This window comes from Salvelinus alpinus, chromosome 5, assembly GCF_045679555.1.
Source record: "Salvelinus alpinus chromosome 5, SLU_Salpinus.1, whole genome shotgun sequence".
In the NCBI taxonomy this organism is placed as follows: Eukaryota; Metazoa; Chordata; class Actinopteri; order Salmoniformes; family Salmonidae; genus Salvelinus; species Salvelinus alpinus.
Window position 1 is genome coordinate 60718564 of NC_092090.1, and position 20477 is coordinate 60739040.

At 40.9% G+C, this 20477-nt stretch overlaps 1 protein-coding gene across 2 annotated transcripts in view; it reads right to left on the reverse strand.

Annotated features, from left to right (window-relative positions):
* Positions 1–19147, reverse strand: part of LOC139576417 (syntaxin-binding protein 1-like) — a 32168-nt gene extending 13021 nt beyond the window's left edge. For both annotated transcript variants that reach the window (XM_071402532.1, XM_071402531.1), the window contains exons 1-17: positions 18974–19147; positions 12456–12505; positions 11439–11520; positions 11256–11332; positions 10970–11048; positions 10316–10419; positions 7795–7943; positions 7415–7499; positions 6901–7031; positions 6351–6458; positions 6150–6210; positions 5948–6013; positions 5572–5652; positions 2639–2777; positions 2330–2439; positions 1857–1961; positions 1564–1649 (exon numbers count right to left, since the gene is read on the reverse strand). In XM_071402532.1, the coding sequence (XP_071258633.1) occupies positions 1564–1649; positions 1857–1961; positions 2330–2439; positions 2639–2777; positions 5572–5652; positions 5948–6013; positions 6150–6210; positions 6351–6458; positions 6901–7031; positions 7415–7499; positions 7795–7943; positions 10316–10419; positions 10970–11048; positions 11256–11332; positions 11439–11520; positions 12456–12505; positions 18974–19010 (1550 nt within the window). In that variant the 5' untranslated portion in view covers positions 19011–19147. The remainder of the gene's footprint in view (positions 1–1563; positions 1650–1856; positions 1962–2329; positions 2440–2638; positions 2778–5571; positions 5653–5947; positions 6014–6149; positions 6211–6350; positions 6459–6900; positions 7032–7414; positions 7500–7794; positions 7944–10315; positions 10420–10969; positions 11049–11255; positions 11333–11438; positions 11521–12455; positions 12506–18973) is intronic.
* Positions 19148–20477: the final 1330 nt, after the last annotated feature.

Genomic DNA, 20477 nt, shown 5'->3' on the forward strand with positions numbered 1-20477 from the left:
TGAATCTGATCTAACATCTCTGGAGAGACCTGAAAATAGCTGTGCAGCAAAGCTCCCAATCCAACCTGACAGAGCTTGAGAGGATCTGCAGAGAAGAATTGGAGAAACTCCCCAAATACAGGTGTTCCAAGCTTGTAGCGTCATACCCAATAAGACTCGAAGCTGTAATTGCTGCCCAAGGTGCTTCAACAAAGTACTGAGTAAAGGGTGTGATATTTCAGTTTTTTATTTTTTATAAATTTCCCAAAAAATTCTAAAATCTTGTTTTGGTTTTGTCATTATGGGGTATTGTGTGTAGATTGACGAGGAAACTTTGTTTTTAATCAATTTTAGAATAAGGCTGTAACCTAATAAAAGGTGGAAAATGTCAAGGGGTCTGAATACTTTCCCAAGACACTGTAGGTTGAAGAGCCATATCTGTTTATGGTCCAATAACATATTTAAAATCATCCATCTACCTTGAGGATCTGTTTAGACAATTTGCACATTCGGATCAAAATTACTGATAATTCATATCATCACCCCTTTTGAATTTCTTTGCCCATGGGAGAAATATATTTAACCCCCCCCCCCGGAGTACTTTTTCCACACAACTTCATCTAAAATTGTTGAACGAGTTTCCTGCAACCAATCGATATTATATTCCTTCTCTTTTAGCCAGGTAAATACTGATCGTCTTTTCTTATTTTCTGCTAAGCCATTACAACTATAACTGGCTAGGATAGTCTTTCAATAGTTTGTAGAGCATCTACAGATGTACTACAACAAAAATATAAGCGCAGCGTGCAACAATTTCAAAGATTTTCCTGAGTTACAGTTCATATAAGAAAATCTCTCAATAGAAATAAATTAAATCTATGGATTTCAAATGACTGGGAATACAGATATGCATCACAGATACCGAAGTAGTGGCGTGGATCAGAAAACTAGTCAGTATCTGGTGTGACTAACATTTTCGTCATGCAGCACAACATCTCCTTCGCATAGAGTTCATCAGGCTGTTGATTGTGGCCTGTGGAATGTTGTTGTAATTAACATTAAATGATCTGGCAACAGCTCTGGTGGACATTCATGTAGTTAGCATGCCAATTGCGTGCTCCCTCAAAACTTCAGACATCTTTGTGTTGTGTGAAAAAACTGCACATTTAGAGTGATCTTTTATTGTTCCCAGCACAAGGTGCACCTGTGTAATCATCATGCTGTTTAATCAGCTTCTTGATATGCCAGACCTGTCAGATGGATGGATTATCTTGGCAAAGGAGAAATGCTCACTAGCAGGGATGTAAACAAATTTGTGCACAAAGTTTGAGAGAAATACGTTTAATATTACGTTTTGTGCGTATGGAACATTTCTGGGATCTTTTATTTCAGCTCATGAAACCAACACTTTAGACATGTTGCGTTTATATTTTGGTTCAGTATACAAACTATCAAACCAAAGTGTTGGGAAATATTGAGGCTGTTCCACTAAGACCTAAAATGAAAAATGTCATTAAGTAATTGGAATCTCAGAAGGTACAAAGCACAGAGGTGATGTAAAATGAATAGGGTTTATCTGTATACCTTGATGGAGCGCTGCTGTGGGTGGATGCAGTGCGTTGGGAGATGTAGGGGTACTGCTTTGGATCCAGTTTGTCCTCAATGGCATCCTGTAGAGAGACATATTTGGGTCAGTGGACTAACCATACCCCGGCTCAACCCTAACCCTAACTTTATGTCCATACCCTGACTCAACCCTACCAGCGAGAGACCATTTCTTCCATGCCAGTCTTAACCCACACTAAATTAATGTATGTTAGACCCTACTAGCAAATTGATCATGTATATAACAGTCTACAACAGCAGGCTGGACTTGCCTCCATGATGTCCTTGATGAGAGGGGTCCATCGGGAGAGCTGGTAGGTCTGCTCACTCACTCGCTCCTTCCGGTCAGTCTTTTTCACTTTGCGGGTTGGGTTCCCCTAGAAAGTTCGGTAGATGATTGACGCACTGAAACACTTTTCAGTTGGACCCATATAGCATATAAACACTGCAGATATCATATTTATGCCACTATCCCAAAAATGGATCCCCAATCCACATGTTAAAATGTTTCTACTAGTGTGTGAGAGAGTTGTGAGATAGTTCCACAATGGTTCATGGGTCATATTCAGTAGGGCACACTGTAGAAAAACGTAGCAAAACATTTTACAACAGAAAACGAAAACAAGAGTTGCTTGTTGGACAAGTTAGCTAGTAGTTCCTCCCTGTTTCAGTCCATTTTCTTCTGTTCAGTGCCTAATGAATATATGTCCTGGTGTTACAAAAGTATGGTACTATAGGATCTCACCTCTAAGATGATGGGCATGCCCAGATGGGCCATGTTGGCGATGATGTCACTGTCCTCAGGAGGGATGTTAGCATGCTGGAGGAGCTTACACAGGTTCTCCTCCGAAACACCTGACACACACACATGCACAAACACAGACATGGACACATGCACATGCCCAGAAAAACACACACACGCATGAAAACATGCACAGACGTGCAGAAACATGCACACACCCACACAACAAAATCTGAATTGTAATGGTAACAGAGAAGTGGAGTAATGTACATCGTAAAATACAGACACACAGAAAATAGATTTCTCTCTCACCGTTCTTCATGAAGATGTATAGCAGGATTATGCGGATCTTGTCGAAGACAGTGACATCTTTATCCAGCAGGACGGGTACGATGGCCCTCATGGGGTCCTTGATCTTCTCCCCCTCTGCATCTGTACCCATCGCTAGATCCTGGGGTAGGGCAAGACAGTTGGCGGGGCACGGGGTGGATTAGAGGATGAGAGATCTAACAGATATACAAAACATTAGGAACACCTGGTCTTTCCATGACATAAACTGACCAGGTGAATCCAGGTGAAAGCTATGATCCCTTATTAATGTCACTTTTTAAATCCACTTCAAATGAGTGTAGATGAAGGGAAGGAGACTGGTTAAAGAAGGATTTTTAAGCCTTGAGACAATTGAGTAATGGATTGTGTATGTATGCCATTCAGAGGGTGAATGGGAAAACAAAATATTTAAGTGCCTTTGAACGTGGTATGCTAGTAGATGCCAGGCGCACCGGTTTGAGTGTGTCAAGAAGTGCAACGCTGCTGGGTTTCACGCTCAACAGTTTCCCATGTGTATCAAGAATGATCCACCCACCACCTGCACGCTGACACTACAGTCAAATGGATATAAAGAACTCACTAAAGACTAAAGGAAATGGAAGTCATGACTCATGATATGTCGTGATGGAATTATTTAGTTTCTTGTTGAGTTCCCTCTTCTTGTCCCTATTAAGTATGCTGCACGACTACGTACTTCAACGGGATATGAATTATTGGCAGAGGTAGCCTAACGGTGACTATTACTGGTCACATGCGTCATGTCAATCAAATGGGACAATATAGGCTAACTGTATATACATTCTTTGTGTTGAGGAAAATATTATCTGACTAATCATAGACCCGATTTATTTGTAATTGTTTTTAAAATTATTATTTTGGAATGGGGTTTGTAGGTGCGCTCGTCTCCATGCCCGTCGGGGCGGCCGTCCGGGTTGGGTCTCTCCCGTCCTTGGAAAATCCCTTTGGTCGAGGGCAGGGGCCTCCGCCGACCGGTGGCTCGAGAGCACCTACCTGTAGCGGTTTGTATGAGTCTATTCTGTTCGGATTTTCACATTGATGTGGTGACTGGGTGCCTGTCCACTTTCAGCATAAAGATTCCAAAGACCCCTCTCTTTTCCTCCTCATGAATGATTCAATTTATTAACCGTATGTTTTTTATGTTGGCGCTGAGAGCTCAGTTGGGGAAAACAGAAGCCCATCATAATATGGCCCGAATAATCAAGATTGATAGATTAATGAGCCACTATAGCCTCGCCGATGGCTCTCAGATTGGGATTCAAATATTGAGAGGTGGTTCTGTTTGATTTTGCTGTCTATAATATGAAGCAGAATGGGATTTGCCCTGGTATTCGATTAAGAAGCCAGATGTCATTAACGAATCCTTCTTCTTTCTTAAGTCTATCCCCCTAATCTTACAGATACCCTAAGAAGTGTCCATATAAACATTTTATGAGTCTGTTGGTCAACTGGACCCTTGTCGCTTTCTTGTATAAAATTATTATGTTGTCGTGTAGGCCTCAATACTTTGTTAAGGGTATTTTACACACTACAGCCACACATTTTGTGACGGTAAAATTAATGAAGGCATGTAAGGAACATAGATTAAAAAAACATGAGCTGGCGCACACACAGAAACATTTGTTTGTGTGGAGGTGCTGACTAACGGCGAATAAACTATAAACCTACAAAGGGAGGCTTACTGGATATCCTATCTAAAAACATTGACCCCTGATTGGTCTGAATGTTGACTTTGATCTCAGGCCCTTCTTATGAACAATTCTTTCTTTTATGAACAAGTCTTATAAACGTATATATTATTTCGACAGATTACTAGCGTACACCTACTATTTTCCCCCGTTGATGATGCTCATTATACATTAAGGTTGAACCAAAAGATTACATGTAACAAATATGAAATGAAATATGAAACAATTATGTGAAATTGAATTAAACAATAATGTATTTTGATGCTAATATGATGTATACTTTTCAGTTATGTTTCTATATGATAACAATAGCGTAATATATTTAATATGCCATAAACTATAGTTTTTTGAACAGTTTCACTAATTCATTTTAATTAACTTAATCATTATGACACACCCCTCACTATTGTCATTGGTTGCACTAATTGCACTGTTTGTCTACATAACCTGGTTCAAGTATTCATGACATTACCCTGAGGAAGGCACAGTGCTGCCGAAATGTTGGTAAATGCCCATTTAATTACTGGGAGTTAATATATGGAGTGTGTGACTTTCTTTATTTTGATAGTCTATGTAAGGAACATAAAAAAGAATCATGATAATGTTATATTTTTTGATTAAAGTAATTAAAAATGAAGAGCAGAGAACTGAAATGGAATGTATAAGTCTTATTGTTTTTGCTATGTTTTGGTGTTTATTGGTTATGCTATGTTTTATGTTACCTTGTTTCATTCTGGAATTCAAATATATGTACAATCTCTTTACGATGTTGACCTGAAACAAGGACAATTATATAATAATAATAATAATAATAGTTAAAAAATATATATCTAAGAATGGTCCATCACCCAAAGGACATCCAGCCAACTTGACACAACTGTGGGAAGCATTGGAGTCAACATGGGCCAGCATCCCTGTGGAACGCTTTCGACACCTTGTAGAGACTATGCCCCAACGGATTGAGGCTCTTCTGAGGGCAAAAGGGGGTGCAACTCAATATTAATGTTTTGTACACTCAGGGTATATCTAGTATAGTGTACCCATTTTAATAGCCTGAGTGCTAGTCTATTTGTGCTATGATGCCAACTCCCTGTCACTGGTTGTTTAGCTTGACAATAACAGCAATGGAGTTGGCAAGAGTACAAACAGATCACAAACATTTCACCTAAATGTATTCCAATTCCCTGGGCTCCCTGGTTATTCTGTTACCTGCTCAACACGACACAGCTTGTCCACCGTGCCCTGATATCGGTTCATACAGTCTTCAGCCAGGTGGAGGTGGGTAGAGTACTGAAACACAGGGAGGGGTCGATTCATTAGTGTACACAGTAGCAAAATCACTTTGCAACGAAAAAAGAAAACACGCATTTCTTATTGGACAACGTCAAGGTAGTCCCTCCGCGTTTCAGTCAATTGTCTCCCATTTGGTGTCACACAGTCGTAGTCTTAATAGTCCACAGTGAAGGACTTCTATGTGTTATATTTCATAGCTGCCTGGGGGACCAGTTGTCTGTCTGAGCATGTTGGGTGTATTATTTCTGTGCCGGGACATCCCATACAGTATCATATGGCTCATCATGCTTACCTTGCTTAGCTCTTTCTGATACTGCGGCATCTTCTTCAGCATCTGAGACAAGTCTTTCATTGTGGTCTGTAGCAAACCCAGAACAACACATCACTGTTAGACACATACAGCAGTCAATACAGTACAGAGGGTTACGAAGGACACGTCTCAGTTCAATAATGCAGTGGGTAGGCAGGACTAATACAGACGGAGTTGCATGTACCTTCTCTCCTGTGTTCATCTTTTTGGTGGCTGAGAATTCTTTGAGGGAGCGGGTCACAGCCCTGTTTGAATGTGTGAGATGGATAGATAAAAAAAGAGAGAGAAATAAAAGACCTATACAGGAAAGCAGGGCATCCGTGCGTCTGTGTGTCCGTGCATGTATGTGAGAACCAAGGGAGCATCCTATTTTTTAAAGACTTACGTGGTGACTTCGGCAATGTGCTTGTGTCTGAGACTCATCCACAGGTCATCATCCTCATCCAGCAACACCGCCTTCTCCTTGACCTCCCCCATCCCACTGGTGTCATACCTGACAGACAGAGACAGAGCGACGGAGAGCGAGAGAGCAAGAGACGAAAGTGAGAGAAAGAGGAGGGAAACAGGGAACAGAGTCAAACACAGAGAGATGTACAACATAAATGCTCATAACAGCAAAGATTGATATGCTCAAATGTTGACTTAGAACCAAATTGGAAACTACAGGACAAGATGACAATTCCTATCCAAACAAAACGAGAGATGGACCTATTGCTAGGCTGTGCCAGGGATAGAGATCCTATAACATAGGGATAGAGATTTTATAATTCACATAGGGATAGAGATCCTATAATTCACATAGGGATATAGACCCTATAATTCACATAGGGATAAAGATCCTATATGTTCTCTGTAATTCTGTGGTACGAGGCCCAGTGTGTTGTGTGCGATGAACCCATTGCTGTGCCAGGCTGTGCCAGCGTGTGAGTGTTTACTTGTAGACGTCGTTCTCGATGCCCAGCAGGTCATAGCCCATGGCTTGGAGGGTGAGTTCGTGGAGGATGGGAGAGACTGGGTCAAAGCCTCGGTCCAGAATCAGGAGTTGGGAGCGAGATTTGTCCGGACCCTAGGCAGGGCGGAGAGAAAGAGGGGGTCATATTAGCTGACAGGGACAGAGAGACAAAAGGCTGGACAAAGAATTTTACATTATGATTTGACTGTACTATTGCAGTTTCATAACCTCCAAAACGTCATAACGATCTACAATAGATTCAACTAACTAAAACACACCATGCCGGCGAAAGGGTAAAAGCAGCGGGTGGCTGACCTATCGTACTTGTTTGATACCGTATTTATATTACAGTAGGTGTACTGTAATATGAAATACAGAATTGTACTTGTCACCAAGCTGCCTGTAAGATACTGTCAAATTCACAGTAATCCCTTTACAGTGTGTGTTATATCAGTTCAATCAGTGTGGCTTGTTGGTCGGCTGCTCTCCTGCCTCACCTCTCCCATGGTGGGGTCGTCTGCCTTGTAGCCGTCTAGCTTTTCCTGCAGGAGCTGAGCCAGAGTGGCACAGTCTTTGTACTCCCTGAGTCAAGACAACAGAGTAGACAACAGACAGGCTGTTCGCTTTCCATCAGACGTACAGAAGACTGACTCCTTCTAAGAATCCTATCAGAGGAGAATGAATAGGCTACGTCCCAATCCACACGGATGCTATGTTTGGAGGTAGGTAGCTGCCTTTGGATTGAGACATAGCCTATTACATTGCACACTGGTCTGTCTGGGACTCAAACGAAACCACCAGACACCACCACAGAAGCCAGTATGCATGAAACAGCAGCAGTAATTGATGTTGCTGTAGCTCTCTCTCTCCTTCTTACCCTCTGTATCTGATGCCAGGGTATTCCTTCAGGGTGTTGCAGAGAGTGGCGATCTGCTCGGCACAGCGCTCCAACATGTTGTGCTTGATGTCAGCCTTGTAGGGGCTGTAGAAGTCCTGGAAGGCATCTGTCTTGTCCAGGGAAAACACCTGGATACACACAGAGAAATAATCAAATCAATGACATGTGTTTTATTAGGCTGTTTTTACATCAGCAGTAACAACTTGCTTTACAGTTACCCGTCCTATACACAAAAATGTTGGTCACTTTCGCAAAATTCCTATGTTTTCCAGAAATCCTGGTTGGAATATTCCCAGAATCAGGATAGAATAAGCAAGAACAATCTGTGAATCCTCCAACCAGGAATTTATGAATTTGGGGGAAATTAACAAAAGTTTGTAACTCTATCCAGTGGGCATGCAGTGCCAGACCTGCAGGTGGCACTGTAGCAGTGTGTGAGACTGTGTGGGTGAGATACTATAATCCTATTTGACTGCATTGATGCCCAAATGACTGACAATACAGTACGGTGCTGTAGGATCAGATGGGACATCTTTCATTAATTCCTCCAGCCTTGAGAAAGGCAGTTAAACCCCCAACAATAACTGCTCCCTGGGCTCCGATGATGTGGACGTCGATTAAGGCAGCCCCCCGTACCTCATTGATTCAGAGAAGAGAGGTTGAGTTAAATGCGGACGACACATTTCAGTTGAATCCACTCAGTTGTGCAACTGACTATGAATCCCTTTTCCCCTTCCCCTTGCTTTCCCTTATGACTGATTCCCGAAATCAAATCAAGCTTTATTTATACAGCACATTTCAGACATGGAATGCAACACAATGTGCTTTACAGGGAAAAACAAACAAATCAAATATTTTAAAAGTAAAAGCTGAAATATTTACTACACAACAAACATAAGATAAAAACGAAATAATAACACAAACTGAACAACTAAAAAGCACCCTATGGACAAGCAGAGCAAAAAGAAAGGTGTGTTAAAATCTATTTTAAATATGTCCACAGTTTCGGTTCTCTGGCAGGCTATTCCAGAGGCTGGGGGCATAATAACTAAAGGTTGCATCTCCATGCTTCTTGGTCCTAGGCTTTCGGATAGTTAAAATGCCAGCGCCAGAGGACCTGAGGGACCTACTGGGTACATAACTTAAAAGCATGTCTGACATGTATTGGGGTGCACAATCGTGGATTGATTTAAAAACCAATAGAAACATCTTAAAAATCATTCTAAAACTCACAGGCAGCCAGTGCAGAGACCTTAAAACCGGTGTAATGTGTGCTCTCTGGTCTTGGTCAGTACCCGTGCTGCAGCATTCTGTATGTTTTGCAGTTGACCAATGGCTTTCTTGGGTAGACCAGATAGGAGAGCATTACAGTAGTCAAGCTTGCTTGTAATAAAAGCATGGATGAGTCTCTCTGTATCAGCCTGAGATTGATTTGATTTGATTTGAAACGGCCACACCTTGGCAATGTTCCTCAGGTGGTAAAAAGCTATTTTGGTCACATATCCTGATGTGTGATTTGAAATTTAGTTCAGAATCTAAAATAACACCTAGGTTTTTTTACCTGGTGTTTCATCTTTGTTTAAAATGTGAGGCCAGATTCTCTCTCTGTGCTTTGCTTCCAACAATAAGTACCTCGGTCTTGTCTTGATTTAGCCGGAAGAAGTTGTGAGCCATCCAAGTATTTAAATCACGAATACAGTGTAATAATTTATCTGTGGAACTAAAATCCTCTGGTGACACAGAAATGTAGACTTACGTATCGTCTGCATAGCAGTGAAAATCAATGCCGGGCTTTCTGATAACACTGCCAAATGCCCCATGACATAAGTGACAGTTTATTTCCAAACTAAAACGTCCTATTTCTTCTCAGCCATGCCTCCCTTCATCCACTCTACTAAACCCATAATGTGTGTCAGTCAGGCAGGCTCTCTCTTTCCCATGCACCACTGCAACCAGCACCTCCAAGCGCTCGAGCCCATCAGTTGGACCATCACATGACAACAATCCCTCTCGTGTGCAAACAACTTCACACAACCCTCCTCCGGCTCCCATTGGCTCCCCGGCCAGCATTTTGATGCATCCGCCAATGAGGTGAGGGATTAGAGACGGACTGGGAGGGAGGGAGGGAGGCTGGGCGACGTGGCATCCCCACACACCCCTCATCTCCTTCTCATCCCCACACCGTCCCCTGTAGGATTAATTCTAGAGGACAACAGAACAGCAGAGGATTGGAGGCACAGCAAAGCCATGGCCTGGCTAAAGCCACTATGCTCTGGAACATTCCATCAGGAGAAAGAGGAGAGGAGACTACCCCAGCTCATTCAGCAATCCCTCCCCCACTCCTCCCCTACTCTTCCTATACTCCTCCCCCTCTCTCCACTGGTGTTTCCTTCTCTGTGTCCCCTCCTGTTCACCCCCCCTAATCATAATCCTCCCCTTTCCTCCTCCTCCGCTCTCTCTATGTATCTCTCCAGAGACAGAGGGGCAGATAGGCTCTTACCTGTGACTCATAGGGCAGAAAGGCGATGTGGATCTCAGTCAAGGTCTTCATGGCTTTGGACGCACGGGATTTCGTCAACAGATTGAACAATGTATCTGGGATTGCTGGGAGTTAGGGGGGGTGAAAAAAAACATGAAATTATTGAACATTGAAATTTTATGAAATTAAAGGATGCAAATAATAGGGAAATAGAATAGAAATCTATATACTCCTACAAAAAAAGGTGCTATCTAGAACCTAAACGGGGTCTTCGGCTGTCCCCATAGGAGAACCCGTTGAAGAACCCTTGTTGGTTCCAGGTAGAACCCTTTTGGTTCCAAGTAGAATCATTTTTGGTTCCAAGTAGAAGCCTTTCCACAGAGGGTTCTACATGAAACTCCAAATGGTTCTACCTGGAACCAAAAAGGGGTTTTACCTGGAACCAAAAAGGGTTCTCCTATGGGGACAGCTGAAAAATCCTTTTGGAAGAGAGAGTGTAAGGTTGACATTGAGTGTTGGTATTGTGGCAAGAGGAGTTGTCTGCTAGTCTGTTCTCAGTACTCCGAGGAGAATCAGATATAAAGGCATCATCAGACTGCTCCAAACTCAAATTCATGTACTGTATACAATACGTGATGGTACAAAGTCGTCCCATGTCTCTCCAATATTACTCACTGTCAGTGAAGAAGACGTGAGCTCCTCTGTATCTGGGCGACCGCGGGTCTCTGAAGTCATCTATGAGTGCCTCCACAGTCTGGGTAGGAGAAGGAACATCACATATCTTACCAAAGAAAGCTAAAGTTTTTTGCTAGTGCGTGTCTCAGATGGTAGAGCATGGCGCTTCCAACGCCAGGGCTGTGGGTTTGATTACACTGGAACCACCCATATGTAAAAGTATGCATGCACTACAGTAAAAGAACTTTGGATAAACGCATTTACTAAAACTAAATGGTTCCAATACCTCATCATTGGGAGTTATTAAGTAGATGGCCTCCATACTGGGGAGAGGCTCTCGCTTCTTGCCAATGTCTTCAACAACTGGACAGGATAGGAGAGAAAAGCATAGTCATTCAGTTAGCCTTTGAAGTGATGCTGAACATTGAGCGTGCATGTGCGTGTGCGATGTTGACGGAGTGGTACTCACTGGTGATGCCATCTGACATGATATCTGTCATCTTACAGCAGGATGACATCATCCTCATGCTCAGCTTGTCTACTACCAGAACCTGGGGGAGGACAGGGACGAGGTTTACAGGGGGTCAAGGGGTGTATCCTAAATGGCACCCTATTCCCTATATAGTGTGCGACTTTTGACTTGGGCTCATAGTGCTCTGGTCAAAGTAGTGCACTATATAGGTAATAAGGTGTCATTTGGGCATAGACAAGTACTATCATGTACTATCACATACACAGTCATTCATAACCAAGAATGTCATTGATATAAAATATTTGGCATGGGTACCCAGATCCTCAAAAAGTTCTACAGCTGCACCATCGAGAGCATCCTGACCGGTTGCATCACCGCCTGGTATGGCAACTGCTCGGCATCTGACCGTAAGGCGCTACAGAGGGTAGTGCGTACGGCCCAGTACATCATTGGGACCAAGCTTCCTGCCATCCAGGACCTACATACTAGGCGATTTGAGAGGAAAGCCCCAAAAATTGTCAGACTCCAGTCACCCAAGTCATAGACTGTTCTCTATGCTCCCGCACGGCAAGGGGTACCGGAGCTCCAAGTCTAGGTCCAAGAGGCTTCTAAACAGCTTCTGCCCCTAAGCCATAAGACTACTGAACAATTCAGCAAATGGCCACGAGGACTATTTACATTGACACAAACCCCCCAATTTGTTTTTACACTGCTGCTACTTGCTGTTTATTATCTATGCATAGTCACTTTAACCGTACATACATGTACAAATTACCTTGACTAACCTGTACCCCCGCACACTGACTCGGTACCGGTACACCCTGCATATAGCAGGGGATACCGTTACTGTTATTTTATTGTGTTACTTTTTATTTTATTTGGTAAATATTTTCTTAACTCTTTCTTGAACTGAATTGTTAGTTAATTAAGGGCTTGTAAGTAAGCATTTCACAGTAAGGTCTACACCTGTTGTATTCAGTGGATGTGACAAAGTTTGATTTTATTTGCCCATACCTTCCATTCGCCCTTCTTGTGCACCTTCTTGATGACATCATTCATAATCTCTGTAAACGGAGGAATAATTGATTAGCACACACTTCAACTTACACATTAAACTGTTCTGTGCTAAAAAGCACAAGCACTGTAGGCTATTTGCCCCTTGTGTCACACCCTGATCCGTTTCACCTGTCTTTGTGCTATTTGCCCCCCTCCAGGTGTCGCCCATCTTCCTCATTACCCCCAGTGTATTTATACCTGTTTTCTGTTGCCAGTTCGTTTTGTTTCGTCAAGCCTACCAGCGGTTTTTCCCGTGCTCCTTTCTGTCTCTAGTTCCTGTTTTCTAGCTTTCCCGGTTTTTGACCATTCTGCCTGCCCTGATCCTGAGCCTGCCTGCCGTTCTGTACCTTTCAGACTCTGCTCTGGACTACTGACCTCTGCCTGCCCTTAACCTGTCGTTTGCCTGCCGTCCTGTTTTTGTAATAAACTTTTGTTACTTCAAAACGGTCTGCATCTGGGTCTTTTCCTGAGCCTTGACACCTTGTATACAGTTTAGTCTCACGAGGTCATCCTTCCGAATCTCGTCTCGTTGACTCAAACTAATGGAACAACTTGAGCGAAGCCTGGGTATCTAAGCATAATGCTTCAGGTATAAAAGGGCATGTTAGATATTTTGGTCTAGTGAATTGTTAGTTTAGTGGGGTGACAGACGGCGTTAGATGTGATGGCACAGCCACAGTTGGAATTTAATGGGCTCCGGTGAGGGGTCTGAAGTGAGCAGTTATACCAATGTAACACTCATTACATCTGTGAGGAGTCTGGGAACCTGGTGCGCCGTTGGAACCATCTGGGAGACAGTTCATGCATCCCAAATGCTAGTCTGTGGTAATGGAGAGGGGGGGGGGGGAGGGTCAGCTTTGAATCTATAGTTTAAAAGCTGGCCCATCTATCTACTGGAATGAGTCAGTGAGAGAGACACACAGCAATCACAAGGCCTAATCTCTTCCAATCCTCTTACGCCACAGAACCGCCAGGATCGCTATTTCTGGGCTCTTTCTGTGCCACAGGATGTGACGTCACAGGGAAACCTGTTGACACACACATGTATGTTCGATTTGGCTAGTATCCTAAAAAAAACTCCATTAAATACATTCATCAGTGTTATTTGATTTTAAATATGTATACGCATTAAATGAGTAGTAGTAGTAGTACAGTGCCTTCAAAAGTATTCACACCCCTTGACTTTTTCCACATTTTGTTGTGTTACAGCCTAAATTTCAAATGGATTAAATTTAGATTTTGTGGGACTGATCTACACACAATAACCCACAATGTCAAAGTGGAATTTAGGTTTTAGAAATGTCTTGCGTTAAGTATTCAAACCTGATGTTATGGCAAGCCTAAATACTTTCATGAGTAAAAATCTGCTTAAAAAGTAACATAATAAGTTGCATAATAAGTGTTTAACATTTTTTATGATTACTCCATCTCTGTACCCCACACAAACAATTATCTGTATCAAGCACAGATTCAACCACAAAGACCAGGCAGGTTTTCCAATGCCTCGCAAAGAAGGGTAACTATTCTTAGATGGGTACAAATAAAAAAAGCAGACACTGAATATCCCTTTGAGCATGGTGAAGTTATTAATGACACTTTTGGTGGTGAATCAATACACCCAGTCACTACAAAGATACAGGTGTCCTTCCTAACTTAGTTGCCGGAGAGGAAGGAAACCGCTCAGGGATTTTAAAACAGTTACAGAGTTTAATGGCTGTGATAGGAGATAACTAAGGATGGATCAACAACATTGTAGTTACCTTAATGACAGAGTGAAAAGAAGGAAGTCTGTACAGAATAAAAATATTTCAAATCATGCATCCTGTTTGCAATAAGGCACTAAAGTAATTCTGCAAAGAATGTGGCAAAGAAATTAACTTCTTGTCCTGAATACAAAGCATTATGTTTGGGGCAAATCTAACACAACACATCACTGAGTACCAGTCTTCATATTTTCAAGCATGGTGGTGGCTGCATCATGTTATGTGTATGCTCATCAACGGCACGGACATGGGAGTTTTTTTGGTAGGATAAAAATAAAATGGAATAGAGCTAAGCACAGGCAAAATCCAAGAGTAAAAACCTTGTTCAGTCTGCTTTCCAACAGACACTGGGAGACAAATTCATCTTTCAGCAGGACAATAATCTAAACTCAAGGCCAAATATACACTGGAGTTGCTTACTAAGACGACATTGAATGTTCCTGAGTGGCCTTGTTTTAGTTTTGACTTATATCTGCTTGAAAATCTATGGCAAGACTTGAAAATGGCTGTCTAGCAATGGTCAAAAACGAACTTGACAGAGCTTGAAGAGTTTTAAAAAGAATAATGGGCAAATATTGTACAATCCAGGTGTGCAAAACTCTTAGAGATTTACCCAAAAAGACTCACAGCTGTGAACGTTGCCAAAGGTGATTCTAATATGTATTGACTCAGGGGGTTGAATACTTATCTAATCAAGATATATTAGCGTTTTATTTTTATATGGAATTTTCTTCCACTTTGACATTATAGAGTATTTTGTGTTGAAAAAAAAGAGAATTCAATCCATTTTAATCCCAATTTGTAACACAACAAAATGTGGGAAAAGTCAACAGGTGTGAATACTTTCTGAGGCTCTGTATATCCTTCCTCCCCAACTTAAAATTATTGTTACATAGAGCATGGATCCTAAAAGCCACAGACAGAGAGAGAAGTATTTGGCTGTTGTGTCAGGATACACTATTTTTTTTTTTTCTTCCAAAAGGGCTCTTCAGCTGTCCCCATAGGAGAATCCTTTTTGGTTCCAGGTAAAACCTTTTTGGTTCCAGGTAGAACCTTCTGTGAAAAGGGTTCCACATGGAACCCAAAAACGGTTCTACTTGGAACAAAAATGTTTCAACATGGAACCAAAAATAGTTATTCAAAGGGTGTAGCATAGCATGGCTCTCTGTTTTCTAAATTAATCTTAACATGCATTACCTCCATTGAAAGACAAAACCAGACAATGTCACAAATATATAACAATCAATCAACTCAATCATGGTTAACATTTCAGAAATCAAGAACAAAAATGTGCCTATTTGCTTAATTCAAACACTGTTGTTGTTTTGAATATGGGTTGGGTGGGTTGATAATTGAGGTGACATGTCTGTCTATCAGTGAATGAGTTCTGTATCCAATTACCCAACTGGATTAGCTAGGGAGAATTTCCCCAATGCCCCATGAAAGAGTCAGTCCGCATCAACAAACTAACAAGCTGCTTTGGGATGGTAGATAATGTATGTGTCTCAAATGTCGCCCTATTCCCTATATAGTGCACTACCTTCGACCAGGGCCAATAGGGCTCTGGTCAACATTTGTTAACTATATAGGGAATAGGGTGCCATTTGGGACACACACACTAAACTCCTCCTGTTTGTCTGAGCCAGACAACCACAACTATTGTGTCTCAGAAGGTAAACAGAAGAGCCAACCCACTGGGCCAAAACTGGTTGAATCAACGTTGTTTCAACGTAATTTGCCAATGTATTGTGATGCGGAATCTACGTGGAAAATACATTGGATTTGAAAAAAGTCAACATAAATATATTTTTTTGAGAGTTACATTTCAACCAGGATTATTATGTCATCATGATAACCAAATTTCAACATAGACAAACCTTGTATACAAAGTTATATCCACTATCAGAAATAAACAATAGGCTGTGCAGCATAATTGGTCTATCCACAGCTACACTTTGGTCTCCCATCTAGGATTTTAACCAAGACCTGCTTAGCTATGATATGTGTAACTGACTATTACCAGTGTGCTATTGTGAGAGTTAAATAATATAACTAAATCAAATCAAACTTTATTTAAAGTGCATTTAAAGTTTGATTTGATCCTACTCTTTCATTTAGACATATCAATTATTAACTAATTTATTATACAGTATTTGTCATACCCATAGATATTTATGTCTGTATGACAATAAAAGCCTTCAGGATTAAGAGTAAAACATCCCAGAAAATGTAAGGGGCAGACAGACTCAACAAACTGTGAACACCAACATTACTCATTGTGAACACAGTACTGCAATGTGTGATTTTCAGAAAGTCCAGCATAGCTAGCAGTTGGTGATGCTGAATGTTACTGGTGGCTGGGTGGAGTTGGAGACCACAGCTCACTTTACACCAGTGGAACAAACTCTGAATCACCATAGCACCATCCTGTCTCACCTCAATTAAATACAGTGGGTATCTGAGGAGCAGGGTTGGGGAGTAACGGATTACATGTACAAAAAACGGTAACTGTAATCCTTTACATTACCAGTAAAAAAAAAAATGTAATCAGATTACAGATACTTTTGAAAAAGTAGATGATTACTTTAAATTCAGAAAGGATGTTTGCAAAAAAAATCTTTGACACTTCTCTGTTTTCTCAATGACATTCAAATCTGCATTGAAAAAAGGCTCAAATTTAAGATGGTTCCACCTGAGCGAGTCTGACCACAAGTCAGAAATCAGTATGATGACACACCGAATGTGTTTGATGGATCGCGGGAAAAGAGCAGGAATAGGCTTTTGTAGGCTACAGTCGAAGCTATGTCTTCCAATGGTGCGACTGCTGTCGGCATCAAAAAATTATTCAACTTGAATAAAAACGCTTGGAGGTAAGGATGACCAGTGGTGTAGTCTACGGCGATACGGATATCACTTATTATTGATATCTACATAGCACATTGATGTGAATCACACTGCTGCTCTCTCATTTTGCTATTTGCGCCTTACGGACTGTGGTTGTTGTGGATAGCTGTTCACAAATCTAAATGTGTATTTGAACCCAATAATGGTTGAACTCAAATAGTTTAAGCTGCCTATTAATCATTGTTTTTGAAACCAGTCGACAGCCAGTGAAAAATGCGCTCTTGTAACAGCTGCATAGTATGTATCCCAGCTTTAGGAATAAAAGTGGGGCTTTTAATTGCTCAATCTAATTCATGCTGATAAAAGAAATACATCCATAGACCTAATGGACACATGCTCAAACTCGCACACTTTTGATAGATTTAAAGGGGCAATCTGTAGTTACTACATCCATTTTTGGACTTGTAAAGATATAATGTAATCGTATTATTATATGTAGTAGAAAGCGATGGGTAGAAGAAGCCTACATAACCAACCCATAAAGTAAAATTTAACATCCATATATGGCCAGCTATGTAAACGTTAACATTGAACCACATCTATTGCAGGATAAATCAATTGGTAACATACATATTTGTATTCTTCTAATGCCTCTTAAGGGGAATGTAATCTAAAAGTAACTGAATGTAATCAGATTATGTTACTGAGTTTGGGTAATCCAAAAGTTACGTTACTGATTACAATTTTAGACAGGTAACTATTAACTGTAATGGATTACATTTAGAAAGTAACCTACCCAAGTGACCTACCAAACCCCGCTGAGGAGGTATTAAATAGCGGGTACACACGCAATAACAACACACATTAACCCCAATATCTCTATTCCCCTGTCTACCATACCATAAATAAATAAAAGACTGCCAGCCAAACATTTAACGTATTTAAGACTGAAGTTGCATTGTGGAATTATTGTTTTCACTTTTTCATGCATGGATAAGGTCTTGCTTTTTATGTGCATAATGGGGAAACTAGGTTGTATGCCCGTTCTTGAATTAAATGCCTTCAACACAGCAGATTTATTTTAAAAGTGCACAATACAAAGTAACAGACCTACACCAGTAGAGGCTGCTGAGGGGAGGATGGCTCATAATAATGGCTGGAACGGAGCAAATTGAATGGCATCAAACGTATTTGATCCCACTCCAGTAATTCTGCCCCAGGCATTACAATGAGCCTGTCCTCCCCAATTAAGGTGCCACCTGTGGCCTACACGTTTTCATCTACATAAGAAGAGATTTCCCCTTTCGTGGTGCCTTTAGGTAACCAAGTGTGGAGCTGTATTGTGGTGGATCCATGCAGCAAGGCGCACTATGACAGTGGAAGTCCTTAATCCGTATGGATTTAGCGCATGTGGATCTACCCGAAACGACAATTTCATAGTGCAACTCACTACAAAACAAATGACTGTATTGTATAGTGCACAGAATTAAAAAACAATATTAAAAGGCCAACATTTTGCAATATCTAATGATGCAGAGAGATAGGATAATTGAGAGTGCGGTAGTGCGCCTTTACGCACTTTGAGCAATCCTATCGAACGCGAGACGCACTAGATTTGACTTTCAATATGTCTACTTCTGGACAAGTTTTTGTCCAAAAAAATGTATTTAAATTGTGTTTGAAATACAAATTGAGATCTAAATGAAATAGTAATTCAAACCAACTAAATAGCCTAAATTAATAGAATGTCCAAAATAAAGCAAAAAAGAAAATAGCCTAGGCCAACACACAGTACCTGAAAAAATACAAAATAACCATAGCGCATAGACCTACATAACGAAGTGATTAAACAAAAATACATATTCTTACTTTCTCCCACAATGGCTTTTAGTCCGAGTGGTGCCATGGTGACGATGTCTCTGTCGTGGACGTGTCTCCGCCTCCCCTTCTCAACTCTACCCAACCACCGCTAATACTGTGTAGGACTGTAGGCCGCGGAACAACATCCAAAGTGATTGAAGAGGGACCGTATTGCTTCGAAAATAATCCCTTCCACGCCTCCACAAACATGCCGATTTCAACTGTCTGTCATACAATGCCACGGACAACCTACTTCAACTTTTAAAAGACATCTACATAGCCTACGTTTAGCTGTTTGCAGTGGTATCATTTATCAAGTGAAATAAAGTTATTGTAATTTATGAACTATTTTAATAGGCTATTATGGTTATAATAAATATCAGTTATGGGCCTAGTAATTTGTATACAACAATTAGGATATTGTACAACCCTAATTGAAAAAAGTAATGATCAGACCATTGAATTCTTATTTTAACATACTGTATTTTCACAGCAACTGCAATAGGATAAAACACAATAGACTACATTGGCTACATTATCAATAATACCTACAGATGTCCACAGAGGGGCAGTAATGTCTAAGTAAATATAGGCCTATTATCCATCCTTATGCCTCCATCACACTGACAGTGTCTTTGCGCAAAACTCAACATCATCTGTATATGTCTACAACAAAAGTTCAACATTCACCTTCTGCCAGTGGTGTAAAGTGCTTAAGTAAAAATAATTTTACGTACTACTTAAGTAGAGTTTTTGGGTATCTGTACTTTACTATTTGTATTTTTAACAACTTTTACTTTTACTTCACTACATTCCTAAATAAAATAATGTACTTTTTACTACATATATTTTCCCTGACACCCAAAAATACTCATTACATTTTGACAGGAAAATGGTCCAATTCACACACTTGTCAAGAGAACATCTGGCGGACTCACTAAACACAAATGCTTTGTTTGTAAATTATGTCTGAGTGTTGCAATGTGCTCCTGGCTATCTGGAAAATAAATAAAAAACAAGAAAATTGTGCTGTCTGGTTTGCATAAGATAAGACATTTGAAATCATTAATACTTTTACTTTTGTTACTTAAGTATATTTTAAGAATTCCATTTACTTTTGATACTGAAGTATATTCAAACCAAATACTTGTACTCAAGTAGTATTCTACTGGGTGACTTTCACTTTAACTTGAGTCATTTTCTATTAAGGTATCTTTACTTTTACTCAAGTATGACATTTTAGTACTTTTTCCACCACTGCCTTCTGCTACCATTTCTGAAAATCCGTACACGCATACGTTCAATAAATCCAAAAGTATGCACCACACAGAACGCACTGCCACTGCCTCTCCGACGCAATGCTGCAAGGCAAACACAGCGTTCCTACAGAAATAAATGTTTTTCTGCTGTACCAAAATGCAATGAAGTTGTCAGTGTGATCGAGGTGTAAGGTCATGTCTTGTGCATACACCAGGGGTAGGCAATCCTGTTCCTGGAGTGCTGCAGGTACTGC